Source organism: Calonectris borealis, chromosome 2, assembly GCF_964195595.1.
Source record: "Calonectris borealis chromosome 2, bCalBor7.hap1.2, whole genome shotgun sequence".
NCBI lineage: Eukaryota > Metazoa > Chordata > Aves > Procellariiformes > Procellariidae > Calonectris > Calonectris borealis.
Genome location: NC_134313.1, coordinates 36,032,441 through 36,054,231, shown reverse-complemented (window position 1 = coordinate 36,054,231; position 21,791 = coordinate 36,032,441). Strand labels below are relative to the sequence as shown.

The window sequence follows — 21,791 nt, the reverse complement described above, 5'->3', positions numbered from 1 at the left end:
GCCAGTTCTTGGAACTGAACCAATGCATCTGTTAATGATGCATACACAGAATCCAGCTAATTTTCAGCTATAATGGCTCTGGCTGCATAGAAAAAAGCAAAAGATTTCCCCTCCCCCCCCGTAATCTAATCAAACTTGGTTTCCAATATGCACAAAAAATTGATCTGATAAGAAAGAAATTGTCATTTTTTACTGGCAGCAATAACTTTTATGACACATCTGGCCTAGATGTTTCCTGACAGTATCATGGAGTGAGTGGTGAAGTAAGGAAGAAAACAAGCAGAATACTGGTTTCCGGATCTTTGACCAAATTTATACATCAGCTTATTAAGTTGATTTTGGTACTCCTTATCTATTAGTAATACCCGCAAATGTTATTTTCTTTCCATGATGTAAAAATACGTGCATTAAAAAAACGTGTAGAGGGGTGTATATATATTTTTTGTAAACATGGATGCTAGAAAAGGCCCAAGAGAGGCCATGTAGAGAAACAGGGAAGAATATATATATGGTAAGAAAAGTGATCTATGACACAGTGCTAGTGGTCTGCTTGCGACAGCAGCGTGCCAAGATGCTGGTCAGATTTGCAGCTGCGTGGCTTTGTGCCTTGCGCTGCTTTTTTATTCATGACATTTAAACATTTAAAACTACCTTTAAGAGACTAACTTTCATTTCAGTTGTGTAAAGCTTTGTGTAAGTGCAAGTGGAACAAGGTTTTCCAGGATGCTGTGAGCTTTTTCATAACCTGGCCCTTTTGCTTGCTTTTCTTCGTGTTTGAGAAGGTGAGCTTGGGAGCAAACATACGTGGATGGATAGGTGCTCGTCCTGAAGAAAAGGGCATCAGCCCCTTTTTTCCTTCATCTCTGGAGGGAGAGGTACTTTGCATCGTATTTTTGGAAAAGGGAGGCCTCGTGTGGTCAGTCATGAGAACAGCTGCCTGCTGGGCTGGGGGAGCCCAGCCGCAAGCGCTCCCCGCCGCAGGGATGATCAAGTTCCTTGGCCAGCATATTACAAATACGCACAGAGACAACAAACACGGGCAAGTACATAAAAACATGTTTTAGATCTTTTGAATTTGGCTGATATGTTAGATTTTATAATTTGAAGATGCTGTTTGTATAAAAGCTTGAGGAGCGATAGACTGGATAAAGCTGTAATGATAATACCCAGATTTTAAGGTTTATAGGTTTCAAGGTTCTCTCCTTCAGCTGAATGGTCGTTGGGCAAGCCAGGATGGTAAACATGGCCATACTGGTGGTATTCCATAGCAATACTGATGATGAGATTAGAGGAAGAAGAAACACCCGAGTATGATTGCAGCTGCTCTGTTATTGGAAAGGTCTGAAGTAGGAAATACTGTTCTCACTGGTCCTTTTTCCCTTATTGTGTTAGAAGGTCGATACCTTTCATTGCCTTTCTAGGCATCTGAAACAGGTAACAAAACATAACTCAAACTCAGAAGTCCATGTTTGATATTAAATTAATTAGTTGAACCAGAGAATTGAAATGGAGCAGTGGTCTGTCTGGTAACTGACAAAATGACAACATTTTGATTCAAAGGCAAAAATAAGGAAAAAAACCAAAAACCTGAAAGAGTGTCTAGTGCAAAAACAAATAATATCTGAGGTATCCAATGCTCAGTTCTTTGCCTTGAGATATTGTAAGATCCAACTGTGAGGAACTGTACAGCAACCCAGGTAGAGACCTGTGAGAATACCCGTCTATCAGCGAGTCCTAGGTTAAAACCCTAGTGCATGAGAGGGTATTCCAGCACTCTTACCTTAGACATGTATCTTGGAGAGATAAATAAGTCCCGTCGTAATGTATTTATCTCATTCCATTGACTGCATTCTTCTTATCAATTCTAAGCACATTCTCCAACTTTTTGAAGAATTAAATTCTCCAAAATGTAGGATTTGCCATCAGTAACGCACTGACTACTATCAGCTGGGATTTGTGAGAAGCATCTCATTGTGCCTGCCCTTCTGAAGAGATTATTTCTGTTTGTGATTCTAGCTGGGAGTACTCTCTGGGGAAGGCACTGGGCTGCCCTTGTGCTCACCCACGTGAACAGTGCAGGGCTGGAAGCTGGCACTTTGTTTCTTCCCTTTTGATTTATAAGATTTGTCCATTGTCTCTTTCAGTGACTTAAATCCATTCCCTTTCTTAACACTAGTCAAAATTTCCCTTAAAATCAAATGTACTTGATATTGGGATGTAGCTCTCAACATACTAGATTCAGGTCTTCAGGATACTAATAGTGGGATTCATCTGGTATATAGAAATTGCATGTGGGAGTGGGTTATCAGGTTCACCTGAAGCAGTCGCCTTATTGTGGATCGAGCAGTCAAGATGAAGAGAACAGTATTCTGGACCCTGTAATCTCACCATAGCTTTTGGTTTGCACATCTCCCTGATGCAGCAGATAGTGTCTAATGAATAAGGCATGTACTACCAGCAATTGCATCTTCTAAACTATCATCTCCGGTGTGAGATACAAAGGAAGCACTTTCTGATGATGGAAGCTAGTGTTTGTTATCAGATGCTTTTCAGAACCCTACTTCACACAGGAAAAAAACCCTGCAAAATTGTTCCTTTTTTCTAATTTTGCCTAGAAAAAAATAATAATTGAGAAGCCTTATCTCCTGAGATTGAAAGAACACATCTGGAGGCAAAAGAAGCGTGTATTATTCTAGAGCTTTATTTCTTCTTGCTACAACTTAAGTGCATTTTGCAATGGAGTGTTTACCCACAGGGTCCAATTCAGGATGTCTTCCAGTAATATTTATCATTTTTTTCCCGAGAGCGTGATGCCACTATCCCCGAAATTCATAGTGGAAGTACTTGTTCAAGGGAAAAAAAAAAAAAAAGATTAAAAAAAAAATAGGGGAAATCCTGCCATGTGACCTTTTTACCTGCGCATCCATCCTTCCGCGCTTCCCCAGGGGATGCTGTAGACAGTTTGGCAGGCGTTTCCCCTTCGGAAGGGCCGTCCTCTGAGCAGCGCGGGGGCAGGCTGGGGGGAAGAAGCGGGGTGTCCCCCGCACCCCCGGGCATCCCCTTCTTTTCATTTCCCAGAGCAGGCCGACGCGGGGCGGGCACGGCCTCCGCTGCGCGTCCTCGCAGGCCGCCCGCCCCGCCCGGCGCGGCGCAGCGCAGCGAGCCGAGCCGTGCCGTGCCGTGCCGTGCCGTGCCGCGCCGTGCCGCGCCCTGCCCTGCCGCGCCGGGCCGGCGGGCATGGCGCCGCTGGTGCTGTACCACTGGACGCAGTCCTTCTCCTCCCAGAAGGTGAGGGGGGCGCGGGGCGGCGGCCTGCGGGCCCCGGACGGGCGCCTGCCGGGGTGGCGGCGGCGGCCCCTGCCTGCCCGCGGCGGGTGCGGGGTGGCGGGGGCGGGGGGGCGCGGCTGGCCTGCGCCCGCGGCACGGCCGGGCGGGGGCCGGGGCCGGGGCCGGGCCGGGCCGGGCTGGCTCCGCCGGCCGGGGACAGCTGTCCGGGGAGTGCTTCTGCTGGGGTAAGCCCGGTGATACCGTTGCAGGTGCGCTTGGCAATAGCCGAAAAAGCCCTGAAGTGCGAAGAGCACGATGTAAACCTGCCGCTGAGCGAGCACAACGAACCATGGTTCATGCGCTTAAATTCCTCTGGAGAAGTACCTGTCCTGATCCATGGGGAAAACATCATTTGTGAGGCAACGCAGATTATCGATTACCTTGAAGCAACATTTGTAGATGGTAATCCCATAGGCGTTTCGGTGTGAAATCCTTCCCCAGGTAGCCATAGCAAGCAGCAGTGTTGGGCTCAGCTCCATATTGCTACATGTTGGTTCATTCAGGACCAGAAAACATTTATAGTCTCACAAGTAAATGGGCTCTCCTCATAGTTGGTGGTATGGGGTAAAAACACGTTCCTTTAAAATGAACTGAAGGCCCTCCAGCACCTTTACAAGCAGCTGTAAGTAAAAACCTAGCGCTGTCCTCCTTACCCCTTCGGGGAGGATGGAGAAGTCAGCAATGGCAGCACGGCGCTGAGCTACCCCTGTGGCGAGACTGCCGCAAAAAACAATATGTGTTGAGCAGAGAGCTGCACAGCTGCTGTTGTCGGGCAGGTCCCGCTTCTCTGCGAGAAAAAAAGAAAGATGCTTAATTCCAGAAGAATCTTGGGTGGAAAAAGGAGGTAGAATGAGGAGATTATTTTTGGAGCCAAAATGGAGTGAAGAGGTGAAAAAGTAGGAAGAAAAAGCTCAGAAGTGAACACATGCAGGCTTTTGAAATTCTTTGTGTCTATATTGCCAGAAAACAGACTGCCTCAATTTTTGAATGAAATGCAGAGTTGCATTTTTTTAGGTGTGAAGAGGCAGCATTTTTTATTTCAGGGGTTTAGTGCTGCGATTTCTAAGGCATGAAGAAAACTTCATTATTGGGTGAACATAATACGTACTTAATGCTGGCGTTTTCATCAAAGGAGGAGTCGGGGCCCAGGTAGATCGAGGGCAGGGTAAAACTCAGTGGTGTGCAGGAGTACCTCTAATCGCGCTTTGAGTAGGATTCCTGTACTGTAATTTCTACAGCATTGCAGCTGTAGTAATGCGTCAGCTGTAACAACTTACTAGAACCTCAGTTGTGCCCTAGTGTGAGAGGGCTAAAGGGTTGTGTGCCATGGTTGCCCATTCCTAGAAGTAATAGATGCTGAATGCGGTTTTCTGATTTGAAGGCCTCTTAAATACGAGTTTATGTGGGTTGCTGCATAGGAATTGGAATTATTCAAACATTTTAAAATGAAATATGTGTATATATGTTTCTCTGAGCTGTGATAACACTGTTGAGTTACGGTGGGGAACAAGTGAAGCTTTCTTAACTGTGGCTGTGTCATCTGTGCCGGTTGGACATAACCGAAGTAACTTTGGAAATACTGCTTTTGGTCAATTACTTGGTTCTTCTTTTCTTAATTTCATTTTTAACTTTGTATTGCAGAGGAAGTACCAAGATTAATGCCAGATGAAGGGAGCATGTATTATCCAAGGGTGCAACACTATAGAGAGCTTTTAGACTCCTTGCCTATGGATGCCTACACGCATGGCTGCATCCTGCACCCCGAGTTAACGGTGGACTCCATGATTCCAGCCTATGCTACCAGCAGAATTCGTAGTATGTACTGGTATAGCTCTGAGTGCCTATCAGTTAATAGGATGTTGCATTACAATCATCTCGTGTCTTCAGTGCACCTTAAGCAGAATCTATTGAGCACAGATTTCCAATTTTAGTTGCAGTCCTTGATAATCTGTGCATATACTTTTTATTGATTTTATAGCCTGTTATGATTTGAAAATGGGAAAGAGGAAGTGTCATTTTTGAGGCGTCTGTGGAATTAATTTTCCTAATGATTGAAAATGTGCTTCTTGTGCATAACAGAAAATGGCAGCTGTGACAGCTGTGAGTATTTTATTTTCTGATCTTGCTGTTTATGCTTATAAAGCAGTTTCTAGGGAACAGCTGTATTACTGTTCACATCAAACCACTACACTGAAGGAAACCCATTTTTTTGTGATTGTAAATGTAGTAAGTTTACCTATTAAATTAAAGCAATTTCTTTCCTCTCCAAGTGGTGCAAATGCAGATTAGCCTCAATGAAACAAAGTCTGTTTATCTAATATGTTGTAAGAGAACCATCAGGCCCTCTTTGTCTGAGGAATGTATGAGTGTCAACTTGGTGCCAGGGGCTAGGGAGGGAAAAAAAAAAAAAGTGTGAAGAATGAGTAGCTTGGGTTCATCAGACCAATGGAAATTGTTAAAGCACAATTTAAACCAAAATCCTGGGTGCAAATAACACAACAATATAGAACCAGGATAAAGAATGAACCAGTGGTCTGGTAGAATCAATGGTAAAATGTCCTTTGACTTCCTTGGGATCGATATTTTACTTGATGGACTTTTATATACATACCAGTTTCCCAAGAAAAAATATACGAAGGGCACAGGAAATAATTGTAGATTATGTTGCCCAGTTCTCTTTATAACAGAGAACCTCCTGAAATGAACTCCTGTTTCACATCCAGTAGTTTGCAGAAATACTTCGTTTAAACAACGTTCAGTGATATTCAGAAAAATCCTTGGCAAATAATCTTTCAGTTCTCATAGATCTTTTTTTTTTCCCTTTTTCTTTTCTCCCCCTTCCCCCGGCCCGGGTTTGGACGCCAGAACAGGACAGCAGATTCTGTTCACCTTGGTATCAGATAGGGAGATACATATTTCTTTATTCTTGTTTTTTTCACTATATGTATGTTCAAGGACTCCGGCGTTACTTTCAGCCACAGAACTGCACTGGGAATCCTTGTTCAGCTGATCGTGGATCATGACCTCAGCCTAGCTTTTCAGAACTGCTTGCAAACTTACAGCCCTTTTGCCAAGAAACATGGCTTGTATCTCTTGCTTCAATTTATATTTTACATTGGACTGTGTTGGAACATTGATTCCTTGCTTAGGCCCAGTTTATCAACCAGTCCAGACCACTGACTATCATCAGTGCCAGGTTTTTTCTTGATTTATGTCCCTTCTAGTCTTTGTATCATGGAAACTTTAATTAATGCTTTTATTTTCCATTTAAGTATTACGAAAGAACTAAATAGTTCTAGGACAAGGATCAAATCCTGAGAACACGGCTGGATGACGATTCCCTGTTTATAGTTGTGTTCTGAGATCTCTGATTTCTTTCGTCAATGTCAGTGCTTTATATCGTGTTGATTTTTTTTGTATGATATTTTAGAATGCTCCGTAGAACAAAGTCAAATACTGTAGAGACTTTGAAATGTAATACAACTATACTATTACCAAATTCATAATATCGTAAAAGATGATACTGTGTTAGTTTGAGAGGTTCTATTTCCAACAAACTGTGTTATCCTACTCCTTAAAATTTTTGCCAAGTCAGTTCTCTTATTAGCCACGCCTTTATGTTGCCAGAACTGAAGTCAGGCAGTTAGTTTTCCTTAAGGTTGCATGAGTTATCCTTTATAAAACATCAGCGCAGTATTTTCTTCTTGTCTGCTGGAAACTTCTTGAGCATTGCAAAGTATTTAGAAGTCAGTGTTGCTGGTCCAAAGATGATTGCTATTTAAAAATAAATTCTTTATAAAAAGTATCTGGAGAGATTTAGAATGGGTAATTTCAGCAAGAGTAATTACCATTTTTTTTTTCTGAAGTAATATGAATTATTCTCTTATATCAGCGTACTGTCTGGTTTGTGGTTTTTTTTTTTTCCGCCAAATGTGGATGCTAACTGTTTATCGAACAATTGTACTTTACTCGTAGGCATTATTGATAGTTTTTCTGTTTTCACACGGTAATAGTGTTTTTATTACGGTTCATTTTACAATATTGTCTTATGTTCTGCTGGCTGTATGTGTTCTTCCCCTCTAGCTTCTAGTTGGTATAAATTGTTGTCAGTTTACAGACACACGTTCATATTGGTAGAGCTAAAATTACTACTTGTCTAAAATGGGATGTTTTCTTACCTTTTTATACTTACAGCATGGCCTGCTTTCTTGATTTGAGGCATTTATTTGAATAGCTCCTGGATGTTCCTAAACAATTCCTTTGCTTGTTCAGACTTCTCCCGGATGGTTTAGTTTTCAGCTTTGAAAAGCTGATCTTTTTCAGACTGCTAGATATAATAAGCAAGCCACCAGCCAGTTATGTATTATGTTTATGCATACCAAATCCAATTAAGTAATTAATTGCATATATAAGATTTTAGTTGTGTGATTACATCCTTCAATTTCTTCATATACTTTGTTGAAAGATGGCTTTCACAGTCATGTCAGGTTGAAACAAATATATAAAACAGTGAGTTCATTATTCTCTAGCAAGAATTTTTTATCAGTTTAATTTATAAGAGTTAATTAGAACTAATCTTAATTATCAAGTACAAGTGAGAGGTGATTCATGCCCTATAATTATTCTTTTATTCTCAATTTATTACTAGAAATATTTATTTTTAGAAGATAACTTATTATTCACTATCTTTTGGTATTCTAGGTCTGTAAGTATGGCATTTTCAAGCAAAGCCCCATTTTAAGGAGAGAAAAGGCTATACACATGTAGTAGGAATCAGTAAAATTACCTTAAATTTTTCACATCATTCCTTCTTTAAGTAATATAATGAATGTTTTTCTAGAACATCCATATACTCCGTAATGAACATTTCCAAAAGGGATCACAGATTTTGGTGTCACATTTTAGCTAACTGAAAACACTTTGTTTCCATATTCAGTGGTATTTAGGCTTTTGCTGTGGAATTATGCATGTGACCTACAGTGACCTACAGAAAAACTCAGTATGGGCCTATCTGCACTTTCACAGCATGAAAAGTGTGTTAGGATCCCAGGAACAAAACATCAGAGACCTAAGGTATTTGTAGTAGAATTTCATGGATTTAGCACAGTTTTTGGCAGCAAAATGGTTTTATCTGAGTAAGAGAAAAATATTCACAAGAATTCCTCATTCTTGCCTGGCAGATCACGACTTTATAGAGTTCATTGCAAACTGATGGGCAGAAGGTGTGCTGGGGTCAATTTATGTGGCAGTTAAGTTTTCCAAAACATGATGCTTTTGAATCCCAACTTGGCGGTGATGCTTCATTGAAGTACCACTTCCCATTTCTTCAGTGTGATATTTGTACACAAGCTATTGATTAGTTCCTGTGGATTGCATTATGGGTACATTTAGATATCTAATGTCACTCCTTCGGTTTTTTGTATCAGGCCAAATAAGTAACACAGAATCAGAGTTGAAGAAACTTGCAGAAGAAAATCCAGACCTTCAGGATGCCTACATAGCAAAACAGAAGCGCCTTAAAGTAAGAAAACTCTTTGTATTCCCCCGCTTTTTTATGAGCTTGTTGGTGTCAGATTTTTTCTGTCACAATGTAAACATTTGTTTCACCTGTCATTACCAGTAATGTCATGCAGTGATTTAACCCTACAAGGCATGAAGCAGTCTGTCCCCCAGATCAGCTACACACTTCAAGTGTGTGCTGAAGTATTGGACTGGTCCCACTGACTTCAAAGGTAAGTACACATCAGTGCTGGTGTTGGGCTGTTGAGCACCCTGCAGGGTGAGGTAAACCTCGAGATCTAGCATCTCTAATGTTTTTCTTCTGTTATCTGAATTGTCACCAGTACCCAAATGGTATCCAGCTGACTATGTGGAGAAAATAATCACATTTTATGAATAAGCACTGCAGTATCTAAGTAAAAGTTTCTCTGATAAAAGTATAAACTCTGTACAATGATTAAAACACTAACCTGTATATATATTTAGTCTAAACTGCTGGATCATGATAATATAAAATACCTAAAGAAAATACTGGATGAACTGGAAAAAGTTTTGGATCAGGTTGAGACTGAATTGCAGCGGCGAAATGAAGAAACGCCAGGTGAGGAATTATTCTTGCTAAATCCTGTTGATGCTTATGTTTCGGGAGACTGAGTAAACTTCTTGACAGCACCGTTATAGAACTGGTTTTAATGTATCTGATTTGATACTTTTAGAATCTACTGATCTAACATCACAGAAGGGATCAATACTGTTTTAAATACTAGTTTAGTTTACTGCTGCTGTCAGTGAGTTCTCACTGTCTTATGAGAGTGCTTGGTCACATATTCAGCCTAGTGAGTGTAATTAGCTGCACAATTTTGCAGTGTTTTATCAAGAAAATAAGAAAAAGCTTAACTACAGAATGTTATCCTTGATGTTGTTGTTGTAGGCCTCCGTTCACTATAATGATCACGACCTTAATGTTTAACACAGGTTTATTACACACTTGTGTAAATACTGTGCTGATATTTGTGGTATATGCAGAATTAGCAATCTGGATAAGTGCTCTAATCATTGAGCAAGCCCCCTCCCCCCACCCTCTTGGAAAGCATATATATTTGGCTCTATAAATAGCTGTTGTAATAATTATCAGTTACTATCAAGACAGTAGATTTGAACCAGTGATTGAAAATCTAGGTTAAATTTTCTACTGACTCAACAGTGAAAGAGTCACAGAAAATGTTTTAACTCACAAAGGGTGGCAGAATGTTGTTCAGCAAACTAAGTCTGTTACCATTTCCAGCAGCCCCTTTGCTTTCTGTGCTAAAGCCTTTCCAAGGAGTCAACTGATACAATATTGATGAGCTTATGAAAACTGCCAGGATCACAGGATTTAGTAAAACATATGGCTATTACCTGCCTCTTGGAGTTTTGTCTGAGCTATTCACATTTTTGAGGTTTGCGAACAATGCTTCTCCAGGTCCTGGTCAACCTCTGAGCTTCTGCTTCTTTTGCTACTGCTCAAATCCCTCAGTCACTTACTGCTGCCGCCACTGCAGGCACCTTTCTTTCATACAGGTTAGCTTCTTTGGTCTTCCTTTCCATCGTCTGATTTACTTAATGCATTGGATGAATCCCCAGGTATCCTTTCAGCAACACAGGATACACTCGTTCTCTGCAGAGGCCTTTCTTCCAAACCTGCAGAACTGGTTGAAATGGACTGGTACCCGTGGTGTGCCAAACTGTTGCTTTCCTCTGGTGGCAAATGAGTTGAAAGGGACATTGCAAAATTTCTCTGTTTCCACAGAGGTGCTGCTGAATGTTCATGCCAGCGGTTTTTGTGTGGGAAGAACTGCAAAAGGTTGCAAATGAGGAGGGATCTCCTGTTTGAGATCTAGGCTAGAGCAGAGTACTCGTGCTGGCAGCTATGCTAACTACCAAACTTCATATCCTGGGTTTCAAAAGCTCTCGGTGTAGTCAGTACGGGTCAGCCCTTTCAGGTGGTGGTGGTTCAGATCACTGGTTAGATGCTGCCTGGCAGTGCCTGCTCTGAGCCATCCCAGGAACATTCACCTCTTTCCTTTGACTGGAGAGGGAGCCTGGGGTCTCCATCTGTGCTCCTGACTAAAGGTGGGCAGTGTGAATATCCATCGCTTCTCAAACTTCTCAGTGTAAAAACCCCATGGTTTGGGGTCTAGGAGGCACAAAGGAAGGATGAGTAGACAAACTCTATCTTCTCGCTGAGCTGGTGTGTTTGGTGCAGGTCAGTCATCTGATCCATTTCTTCTTGACTTGAAAGTCTCCAGCAAATTAGCAGTTCTTGAGTAAATGCCATAGACCTGGGTGACACAGGCAAGACAATAAATTCTTCAGGCAAGTGGTAGCGTTTCAGTAAAAGCTAAACTGCCTTCCTCCTTTCCACTCCTGTTTAGTTTAATCCAGATTTGAGAAATGTGGTTGAGGAAAATAAGTGTTTACTGTGGGTTTTAATTTATGAACCTAAAACGTGGCTCTTTGTTCCTTAACAAATGTAGGCCAGGCTGCTGAGCCTAAGACTTTACAATATTGTGTGAAGAATGGACAGGGATTAGTAAAATGTTCATTGATTAAAGTCATATCTTAGCTGAAGTGTTGGTGGTGTTTATTAGGCAGCATTTTGAAACAGAACTAAACTAAATATTAGCCCATGGAGGCTTCTACGTGTGCTTGTGTCCATTAGCTCCTAATTCGTTATGTTTTATCTCTGCTCAGAAGATGAAAATCAGCCTTGGCTCTGTGGTGATTTCTTCAGTCTGGCAGATGTATCACTTGCCGTCACATTACATCGCCTGAAGTTTCTGGGATTAGCAAGAAGAAACTGGGGAAACGGAAAGCGGCCCAACTTGGAAGCGTATTACGAGCGCGTCCTGAAGAGAAAAGCATTTTACAAAGTTTTAGGACACGTCAACAATATATTAATCTCGGCCGTTCTGCCAACGGCATTCCGCGTGGCCAAGAAAAGGGCACCCAGGGTTCTTGGAACCACCCTGCTGGTCAGCATGCTGGCGGGAATAGGTTATCTTGCTTTCATGTGTCTTCGGAAGAGGTTTGCCAACATGATGTTATCGATTAGAACAAGGCAAAATTATTTTTAGACCCGTCTGTCCCTGGTGGTGAGTGGAGGGCATCTCTATCCCCCAGGAAAATATCCCCAATAAGATATAAATGTAGAAGAAAGGTTATATCTGTGAATTAGAACATTGTCACACAGTGATTGTCTCCTGCTGTTGTGTAATTGGATTGGCAATGCCAAGATATTTGTGGAAAATACATTTTGCAGGGACAACAAAGGAAAGGAGAGACTTTCTTTTCAGACGAGGACCTATAAGGGCTGTAACAGTGCTTTGTTAAAGGGGTTATTGTCTTCTTTACCCAGTAGCTGACCTAATTATAATGCTTTTATTTAATAGATGTGCAGCAATGTGACAGCTTTTCACTGTGGGTGAAATGCATTACTGTGCAGAAACCAGCATTGTTGAAATACTGAAAATAGCACTCACTTTAAATGCTCGGAATAGGATTTAAGTGGAACATAGGCTCTGTGCCTCTTGTGTACGGGAGTGAGTGTTTCTGTACTGATTAATGTCTATTGATTTGCAGTTGGACCTTTAGGAAGGTACTAAAAAGTAGTCTTGTGGAGCCACTTTTGTCACTGTATGTTCATGCAGCAGTACCGGAAGAGACCTGAAACACAGACGAACATCAGTGATTTGTGGGCCACACGAGTGAAATTCTCCAGAGGCATCAGCGGTCAGCAGATGCTAGACTTCTGCTGGAATACAAATGGGAGTGAAAAACGTGATACTTGTCTTTTGAAAGCCTTTTGGGTAGCCTTTGGCCCAGCCAGGTGCCCAGCTCAGCCACAATCCCTGGCTGAGTCAAACGAAACTATCTTGGTGCACATTTCCTGCTTTCATTGGGGTGGCTTGATACAATTGTCTCCGTATCAGTGTCCCATGTACCCTTTCTTGTTTCCACTCTGAGCACTGGCTATTTTTTGCACACTACTTGGCGATGTTAGCAATTGCATGTGCCTCTATGAAATGTTTGCCCACAATGTGCCACAGCCAACTAGAAAATGTATGCACAACAATGCATTTTATAAAAGTAATTTAAAATAGTTCACTATCTATCAATCTGGTTAGGTAGCTGAGATTGAAGGTGAAACTGTAATTTAGAATCTGTTTACTTATGGAGAGGTGTCATATTGGTGGTAAGTGAAAAATATAGGTCAGTTTGGAGACTAATGATTTGTACTGCAGATTTTTTGCAAAGCTGCACTCTTGTAGCATGTAGGAAAGGTGTAGAAAAACACTTTGATTATTTCCCACTACTCAGCAGGTGCTGAGAGTGTTACTAGGTTTGAATTGAGCTCCCGTTTCAATGACAAATGCACATTTACCTGAAAATAGACTTTGAATCATTTTGCAGCAAGAAAGCGATTGGGAAGGATTGAAAATTCTCATGACAGTTTAGTAAGATTTTTGTATTCTTGATGAATGTCTGAAAGCCTCAGAGTTTTGTTTACAAGTTGTAGATAACTGCAACAAGCAAAACATAGCTCTAAATGTTTGCCTATCAACAACCAGTGCTAACAGGCCTAAGTACATTTTAGATCCAGTGCTGATGGCTGTGGTCTCTCTGCACAATTGCTTTTGAGGGTCAGGAAGATCCTCTCTCAAGTTTGCTGGAGAGAACTGAGGCAGTTTCTGTCTGGGCAGTCTCACCATGTACAGGTACCAAAATGGATAAAATTGTTGAATATTCCTGCTTATAATTTAATATTGTGCTAGTTGTCTAGCAAAAGAAGACCGAAATCTCACTGCTCCTTTTCAGTAATAAGAAACATCTTACCTAGGAAACAATTCTTCTTTTATTTGTCAGAAAGACAGTTTTACATAATTCTATTTCATGACCCAGTTGTTCTCAAGAACTTGTTGAATTAAATGTGCTCTATTTAGAACAGCTTTATTATCTCTGGAGTAAGTTTAATCTAACAATACTATTAATGTGCTGGCAGCTTTAACTGAGTTTGTTGTTTGTATATTGCTGTTCATCTGCATTTACTTGTAGCCAACAAATTCCACTAAGTTAATAAACACAGAGTAAGGCCTGTAACTTAATGCTTCCCTGGCATGTATTTCTTCAGGCCATCTGTAAAATATAATCTGATCAAGTCATGGTAAAATTTAACATATATGACTTAGCTTTCCTTAGAATTAATTTATATTTTACTTTTTCCTTCCTCTTTTTTTTTTAATGTGTTAGTTCTAGATAAGAAGGTGTGCCAGTTTAGTTCACACTAGCAGCCCTGTGCGCTGTGATACAGGCGAGATATTGATGAAGCAGTTTTGCTTCCCCCCAAACCTCAGTGATCTCTGCGCTTCAGCTAGCGCTCGTTGCCTGCCAGGAGCTGCAGGTACTGTTGGGGAGGACTGAAATGACCACCAGATGTCAGTGGTCCTCCAGGGCTACACGTTGGCACGCCTCTGGGATGCGCAGGAGAACGCTAGTTTTCACAAACAAAAGGTTTGTGATCTCAGCATAAGATGGATGTGAGCATCCTCATCAGACCAGCAGTCTTGCAAGAGCTCTTGAAACAACTGCGTTGGTCTGCTTCTGGCTGGTTCTCTGGTACCTATCATTTATGCTCGTGTGTGGTTTCTACACTGGGTAAATAAAAGGGCAAAGTTGAAATGATATTTCACATTAAAATGAATGTCACTGAACAGCAATTAAACTTGTCATCTGCAGGAATAAATAAAACTTTTACTGTCGAAAAGTTGGGATCCCTAGTTTAATTCATGTCTGTTAGTTCAATTATTTGATAGCCTACGTATTTTCACTGCCCTGAAGTACTCTGTGCAACACTGGTTTCTGTACAGGTGGCAGCAAAAGGCTTATCCATGATTAAATTCCTCAAAATAGGATGAGATTTAGAAGCGCATATGCTGGATATGGCTCTTTGTGCAGGATAGCTTTTGTGTGGTGCTTGTAAAGTTTCTTTTCAACCTGGCTTATGTTCTTTGCTGTGGTACTTCTGTATACTATTTAGATTGGATACACAAGCAATCTTCTGGTTTTCGTTTACTGTTTGCTCTCATATCACACATCAGATATATTTCCGATCATATCTTTGTATGTGAGACCTGCATAATAAACATCGATTCTAAGACCACTTTCTAGACGGTTTTATGTCTTCTATATCAGTAAAACAAAGCACATTTGAGGATCACACAACATTGTTGTAAGGAGTTTGATGCTATTCAAGGAGAGATGCCTCTAATACTTCAGTTTAAAAGGTGTTCAGCAGATTGCCTTGCATGTATCTGGAAACAACGGTTACAATGATAGTTTTCTTTGATTGTCTGTCTGAGCTGTATATGCATGAGGCTCGACAAGCCATTTAATAATGTAGAAAGCCCATTTAAAGAAGAAGGGCAAGCAGTTTTTGCATTTTCAATTAATCCATACCAAAAAAAAACCCCACTTCCCTTCTGAGTGTGACCCTGATTCTTGGCTTACATTGTTGAGCTGCAGAAGCTGGGGGTCCTTTCTGTAAGGTGCATGATAAAGACATAAGCTGTGTTGTCCACACTGACATTGTCCTTAATGAGACCAAACTGTGTGCCCCGACTAGTGTTAGTCTGGCCAGAACTTTTTTTTTTTAATATCTTGCACGATAACAGTCTGCATTGGACCTCCTTCCTTGTTAAATGGAGGAATACACAGCAGTATGTGAGGCTTGCATGCATTTACTCTCAGTATTTTGAAAGTCAGCAGAGCTGCTGGGATCAGGTAGACAGCTGGTAGGGTTTGAGTTTCAGGAGATTATGACACGTGTGGTCTATGGACCCACTTTGAGGTAGCCTTGATGTTAGTGTTAATCAGAAGTATACACAGAGCCCTTGCTGTGAAAAGCTTATGTCTAAATAGGCAAGAGGAGCAAGAGTGAATGGGAAGGTAAGTACGGCAAGTATAAATACCTTGTCCAGATTCACATAGCCATATGTCCACTTTTGTATATCACATTTTTAAAGGCATTTTTTACTTATATCTTAATTTTATGAGAGCAAGGAGCTACTAAGGTTTAGAGAGCAGATTGGCATGCCCCAATTTGTGGGGATTAGAGATAGCAATAGACAGAAAGTAGGTGAAAAGCAGTGGATCTAGCTAACTGGAGCACACTGTGCTCTGCAATAAGGCATATGACAGACTATTTTTTACTGAGGCCTCCTTATTAAGTTTATCTCTCTGTTTAGCAGATATTAGACACAGAGGTGTAAGGTTGTGCTTAGGCAATTTATAAGATGTGCTAAGGAAGTCAAAAGCATGTAGAAAAATCCCAAACAAAACATTTTTTTTTTCCCTCCTTTCTTTAAAAAGAAATTTTTCGTTTTGGTGCAGTACCAAGTCACAAAGTCAGGCACTCAAAACTCAGGAAATTCCAGAAGCCAGAGTTCTTAAAATACTGTTAACTCACTCATACAGTACTTCAGTAGCATTTTTATTTCTGTTTTTCTTTCTAAGTTACAATCATGGTGCTTTATTTAATGTGAAGTTAAAAATGTTGCACCATAAAATAGTTAAGCTGTGGATAAGCTTAGTGTTGTGGGACGAATCTGTTGGAATTTGCAGAGCTGAAGTCCTAGCTATTTCCATCTTAGCTTTACATCAGCATTAATTTTTACTACAGTTTAAAATACTCATGAATAATTGTATAAAAGTGTATTGTGTAAACTAATACATAATAGCAGAAATCACTATTAATCTACTTTACATATATTAATATATATTAATCTCCTTTGTATATATTTTATAATGTCCCTATTTATCCCTTCCATATTTCTTTTACTAAAAAGAATTGACAATTATGTATGTTACTATATTATTTATATTTATAAAATCCAGCTCTAAAGCTAAAATGAAGAATATTTGGTTGATTTATTTCAAATTAACACAATGAGAATCATCCCTTATAGTTCAAACTCAGCGCTTGATTGTATGCAATTTTTGAGATCCTTTGCAGGACTGAAGACAACGTCTGAATCCCGCTGTGAAGGCCGGTGTAGTCCCCACCAGCAGCCTGGAAGGGAGTAAAAGGGAGGTTCTTCGCATGCCTAGCTATGGCTAAAGAACCAAAGAGAAACAGCTTCTCTAAAGGAAATTGCTTTACAGGCAGAACTGGGGAGCACGTGGAGAGGGAATGAGTCAGACTGCTTGTGTCACTGGCATATTTTTGTGTGGGGATGTGTTCCCCTTCACTGTTCCTACATCGGCTGCTGTCTGTCCTTATTTACTTTGATAGCATTATAGTAGTATTTGATAACATTGGTAACATCAGGAATGTAGGGACTTGAGAATGTACATTGATGTATTTGGTGCTTCTTGTAAGCTATTCATCCAGATCAGAAGCTGAATGCTACTGCATTTAGACTGGACAAAAAGCTTTAGCTGTTGAGAAACAATTGCCATCCTGAAAATCGCTCATTTAAGGCTTGTTTCAGAAAGGTTACCTAACGTCAAGCATTTAAGCAGGTAGTGCCTGTGTTTCCCTATGCAGCAGAAAATAAAGCGTTCATGGGGCCAGACCAGGTGTGAGGAGACCACTGGTTCTGTCACCTGCTGGCTGAGGCATTCACCTTACAGAAAGTGAAGTCCTTCTCCCCCACTTTGTATTGAAGTTAGTAAAACTCAGAAGTAGAGAGAAAAACTCCCCCCTCGTAGATACGTGCCCTATGCAGTAGGTTGCAGAGTCAGGCTCCCTCTTCAGGAGCACAAAGCATGTCCGTCTTTGCAGAAGTCAGAGGCATTTCCTTTGACAAAATTAGTTTGAACACGTGGAGGGCCGAGACTGCCAGTCACTCAGCAACTTTATGGGGAGCAGGGCCTGCCACGCAGCCTCCTCTGCCAGCTATCTTTAAAAGCCAGCGGTTAGCAAATGCTGACCTCTTGGAGAGAATATATTTATGTGCATAACACAGGTTTGGTGAAGGGGAGGGAATTCCAGGCTCTGCAGCCCAGATGAACGAGAGGAGAAGATGTCCAGAGAAGCTCCATCACCGTTTCTTCTGGTCCAGCTCTGGGTGGCTCTTCTGTGGGTGGGGAGAGGCTTTTGGATTGCCACTTCACGGGACGTATTTGTTCTATATCACTTTGACTATTTAACTGAAATCAGTGGAGGGAAACACTATGAAGGAGTATCTGTCCTTGTTGAATGCCTGGTGAAGTCAGCTTCCTCATACAGATATTTATGTTGAACCGCTGTTCAGAAAGGTACTGTAAAAGCATATGCTTTGAACTGCGTAACTCTCCCCAGAAGCCTAGTCGCAAGACTAGACACCAAACCAGAGGTCTGTTTGCACCCCAGAGCCAGAGGCGGTAAAAGTAGAAGGACGTACATCTTAGATTTTCAGATCTTTTCATAGAAACAGCTCCAGAGACAACGATCTCGCAGGAAGTCTGCACCAGATGAGGCCAGGTGCTCTTTGTCCAAATCTGGTGCCTTAAGCAGTTGTGCACCCTTCCATTGTGCTGAATTTTAGAGAGCTCTAAAACACAAAGGCAGAAGCCACTAAAAGTTACAGAGGAAATAAAATTGGCCGATGTTGCAGTAATGGAGGTATCAAGATTTCAGATTGTAACAAAAGAGCCAGATTCAGATCTGGTATGAGTCATTGTTACAAAAAATGTAGTGGTGCATCTACTTACATCGGATCTGAATTTGATTTTAAAGTCATTATGCCATGAATCACATTTTAAGACTTTGCCTTGAAAAGTTTTGTTTTAATCAACCTATTTGTTACAGAGACAATGAAAGCTGCACAATACCTTTCTGAAACAAAGGATATATGCAGAGCTTAAGCTTTTAAAAGCTGTGTAAGCTTTTAATATGGGCAGCACATACTGAATCAAAAATCTTGGAATATGGAGTTATTTTTGGAATAAAGAATTCTTTTAAAACAAGTCCAAGAATGTATGTTTAGGGCTGATTCCAGAACAGCATCATAAATTTTTTATTCTTTGGATTTGAAAGAGAACCAAAAAGCTATAGCTGACTTCATTTTTCTGTTGTTAACAACAGATTGTGACCGAGATACAAAGAAGCTCCAGCAAATAAAAAGATAACAGATTTCTCTTTTATGTATATATATATTAAAAAAAGGCAAAAATAACTGTGCTTAGTTAATTTTCTTAGGAATATCATACTGGATAAGAGTTCTTGTGTGTTATAAGAAATTCTCAGGATTCCTTTTGTGCAAAGGAAAAGATGCAAATACTCCCAAAATGGCTGGCAGAACAGCAACACCAGCAACATCAGCTGAGACTGCAGTTCCACCTCTGTAGCAGCATGCAGAGGTAGAAGTCCAGCAGCAACTGAAAGAAGTTCATTGCAGTCCCCCAGCCTTGTGTGACATGTGGGAGGAGAAGCAAACCAAGCTTCGAACCCAACACAAGAAGTGGCAATGCTTATACCGAGAAATTCCTCCAGCTGGTTGCAGAGCTAAATGCCTAATGTGGCCCTAACATCTCTATCTAATTTGGAATGAGAGGATAGCTGGGTGTTTACACGGCTGTATCAGTTGTCAGTCCAGGGATAACGCTTTGAAGAAGGCCTGCATATGGGGATCTGGAATCAGGAAAAAGTTTGTATCTTGTGCTTATATTTGTATAGAGAATGGCTTGAAGATGTATTTGTGAAGAAAAGCATATTCCCATCTTGCTCTTAAAGACACAGGGAGAAAAAAGGGTGCTCATGGTTTTAGAGCCAGTGTTGTAAGTTTATGTTAGAAATTCTCAAGGCAGCCCAAAGACAGCTTCTGCAGAGCAGGGGCAATAGAGACAAGATGCTGGTCAGGTCAACCATGAAGTTTCCTTCATGCATCTTTAAGTAAAGAGGAAGGTATTATTATTTAAAGACTGGAGATATCTCTTCTCCTCAGACTAACTGTCTTGAAGAAAGACTGGAAACCTTTCCTTGGTCTTCCAAACTGTAAAAGGTCTTTTGTTTCTTACAGAAGATTATGTTGGATAGAAGAACACCAAGGGAGCTTTCTCTGGAGGAAAGGCTGTAAAAGAGAGGCAGAACTCTTACCTTAGCAAGAATTAGTTCTGAAATGCAGGCTTTAGCGTAACACTTCACATTGACACGCTTCAGCACCATTATGTTATGGGAAAGAAAAGGGACGGGGAAGATAGTAATGGAGACTGACAAAGAGGACCTGCAATGGTAAGTTACGTTAGCAGGCTGATAACCCTAAGGTTTATGCTTTGTTGTTGTTGTTGTTGTTGTTGTTTTTTAATACAGAATAAATCCACACCTGATAGAGTGCTACACTGCAACATGTGCAATACTGTCGTGAGGGAGAAGCAATCACAGGACGTAGTGTGTTGGTGAACGGGTAGAGACTTTGCTTACTGTGTGTGAGAGCTTATCTGGACACCTCTTTGTTGGGGATTGGGGAACAAGCATTATTATTACATTGACTCATTGACTCATTCAATAATGACACTGTTTAATGAGATATTCTGTATTTCAGCCACAGTTTGAAACACTGATTCAAGATAGCAGTAAGTAATTTCCCTGCTTACTTCCATTAATGATTTATTAGGTATTAACAAATTTTATGTTTTTACATGTATTATAATTAATCTCACCACAGGACCTTGCCTCAAAAGTAGTTTTGTTCTGCTACACTGCAGTCCTTCATCTTGTGTTTGTTTGTACAGGACTGGTTCTAATCTGGGCTGTTTGCCCTATAACCTGCAGTTCCCCAGGCTCCTGCTGGCTGTGGGCACGTTGTGTAATGTTGCATCTTGTTGACATTCAACCACAGAATTGGATTTTGGAGCAGGAGGCTGACATTGTCTAATGTTGCTATGTCACGATTATATGTTGTACTTCTATAGTGCTGGGTATTTGGCAGTCTGAAGGTGCTTAATGAAAGTAAATGAGATATATTCACTAACACAGTAATACTGTAATATCACAATAGCCTTGCGTTAATAACTAGTGTCACAAATGAGAAAAACATACCCACAATGATTTCTTATTTTAACAATTTCACCAGAGCTGGTGGAGTCCCAGCTTTGGCTATGAGAATAGGGAAACTAGGAGGGGGTTGGTGTCCCGTTAAGAAAAGAATAAGGGGCAAAACCTTAGGCAGACTCCTATTTTTTCATGAAATAATTATCTGTTTTAATGTTGCCTATTGTATCAGTACTGCCACAAATTGTATTTACAGTGCTTTGTGCGAGGACGTTTGGAGGTGCACATACTGACTCTGCCTGCCAAAATGGTTTAATTTAAAGGAATTGCTTGCTGAGCTTAAGCAAGCAAAGATTTATCAAGCTTTATATGCTCCGAAGCATATAAGTTTTTGGTAATAATAGCTGCTTGGCATTAGCTATAATTGATATGACAGATAGTTTTGGTATTTCCTAGTTTTCCATGAGGAAAATACATGCATATTTCTAACTTCACCTGTCTTCAACACTTTGTGCTCCAATTCCATCATTTATAAATATAACTGAAAGTTTCTTGCAGTAATCTTCAAAGGAGAATGCCAATTCTCCAGACCTTAAATGACAGAGGTACATTTAATATCATGAATACTTAATCTGTAACACAATGGTCTTTTCATGACTGTGAGAATGTATCAGTCTAATTCTCAAAGCTACTGAGAATTTATAGCTCCCACCTAACTCAGTAAGACTGTGGGCAGTTAGGACCTCTGAATCAGGCCCATAGTTGATGTCCATATTATTACATATAATGTGGTTCACGAGGGAGAAACACACACGGGTAAGGTTGAGAAACAGGTCATTTTCACGTATAAAATTCCTGAAACCAATTGTGTATAATAGGCATATCTGAGAGAGGGTGGTGTGACAGTGACCAATCTGATGGATTGGCAATTTATCCAAAAGCAGAAGTTTCACTT

At 40.7% G+C, this 21,791-nt stretch overlaps 1 protein-coding gene across 3 annotated transcripts in view; it reads left to right on the top strand.

Annotated features, from left to right (window-relative positions):
- Positions 1–15,025, top strand: part of GDAP1 (ganglioside induced differentiation associated protein 1) — a 33,964-nt gene extending 18,939 nt beyond the window's left edge. Inside the window, exons 1-6 of one of the 3 annotated variants that reach the window (XM_075141630.1) lie at positions 3,037–3,288; positions 3,537–3,729; positions 4,969–5,142; positions 8,754–8,848; positions 9,313–9,427; positions 11,560–15,025. In XM_075141630.1, the coding sequence (XP_074997731.1) occupies positions 3,238–3,288; positions 3,537–3,729; positions 4,969–5,142; positions 8,754–8,848; positions 9,313–9,427; positions 11,560–11,942 (1,011 nt within the window). In that variant the 5' untranslated portion in view covers positions 3,037–3,237 and the 3' untranslated portion in view covers positions 11,943–15,025. Of the gene's footprint in view, positions 1–3,036; positions 3,289–3,536; positions 3,730–4,968; positions 5,143–8,753; positions 8,849–9,312; positions 9,428–11,559 lie in introns of those variants that run through there. The other 2 variants (XM_075141628.1, XM_075141629.1) reach the window with 2 other exon arrangements.
- Positions 15,026–21,791: the final 6,766 nt, after the last annotated feature.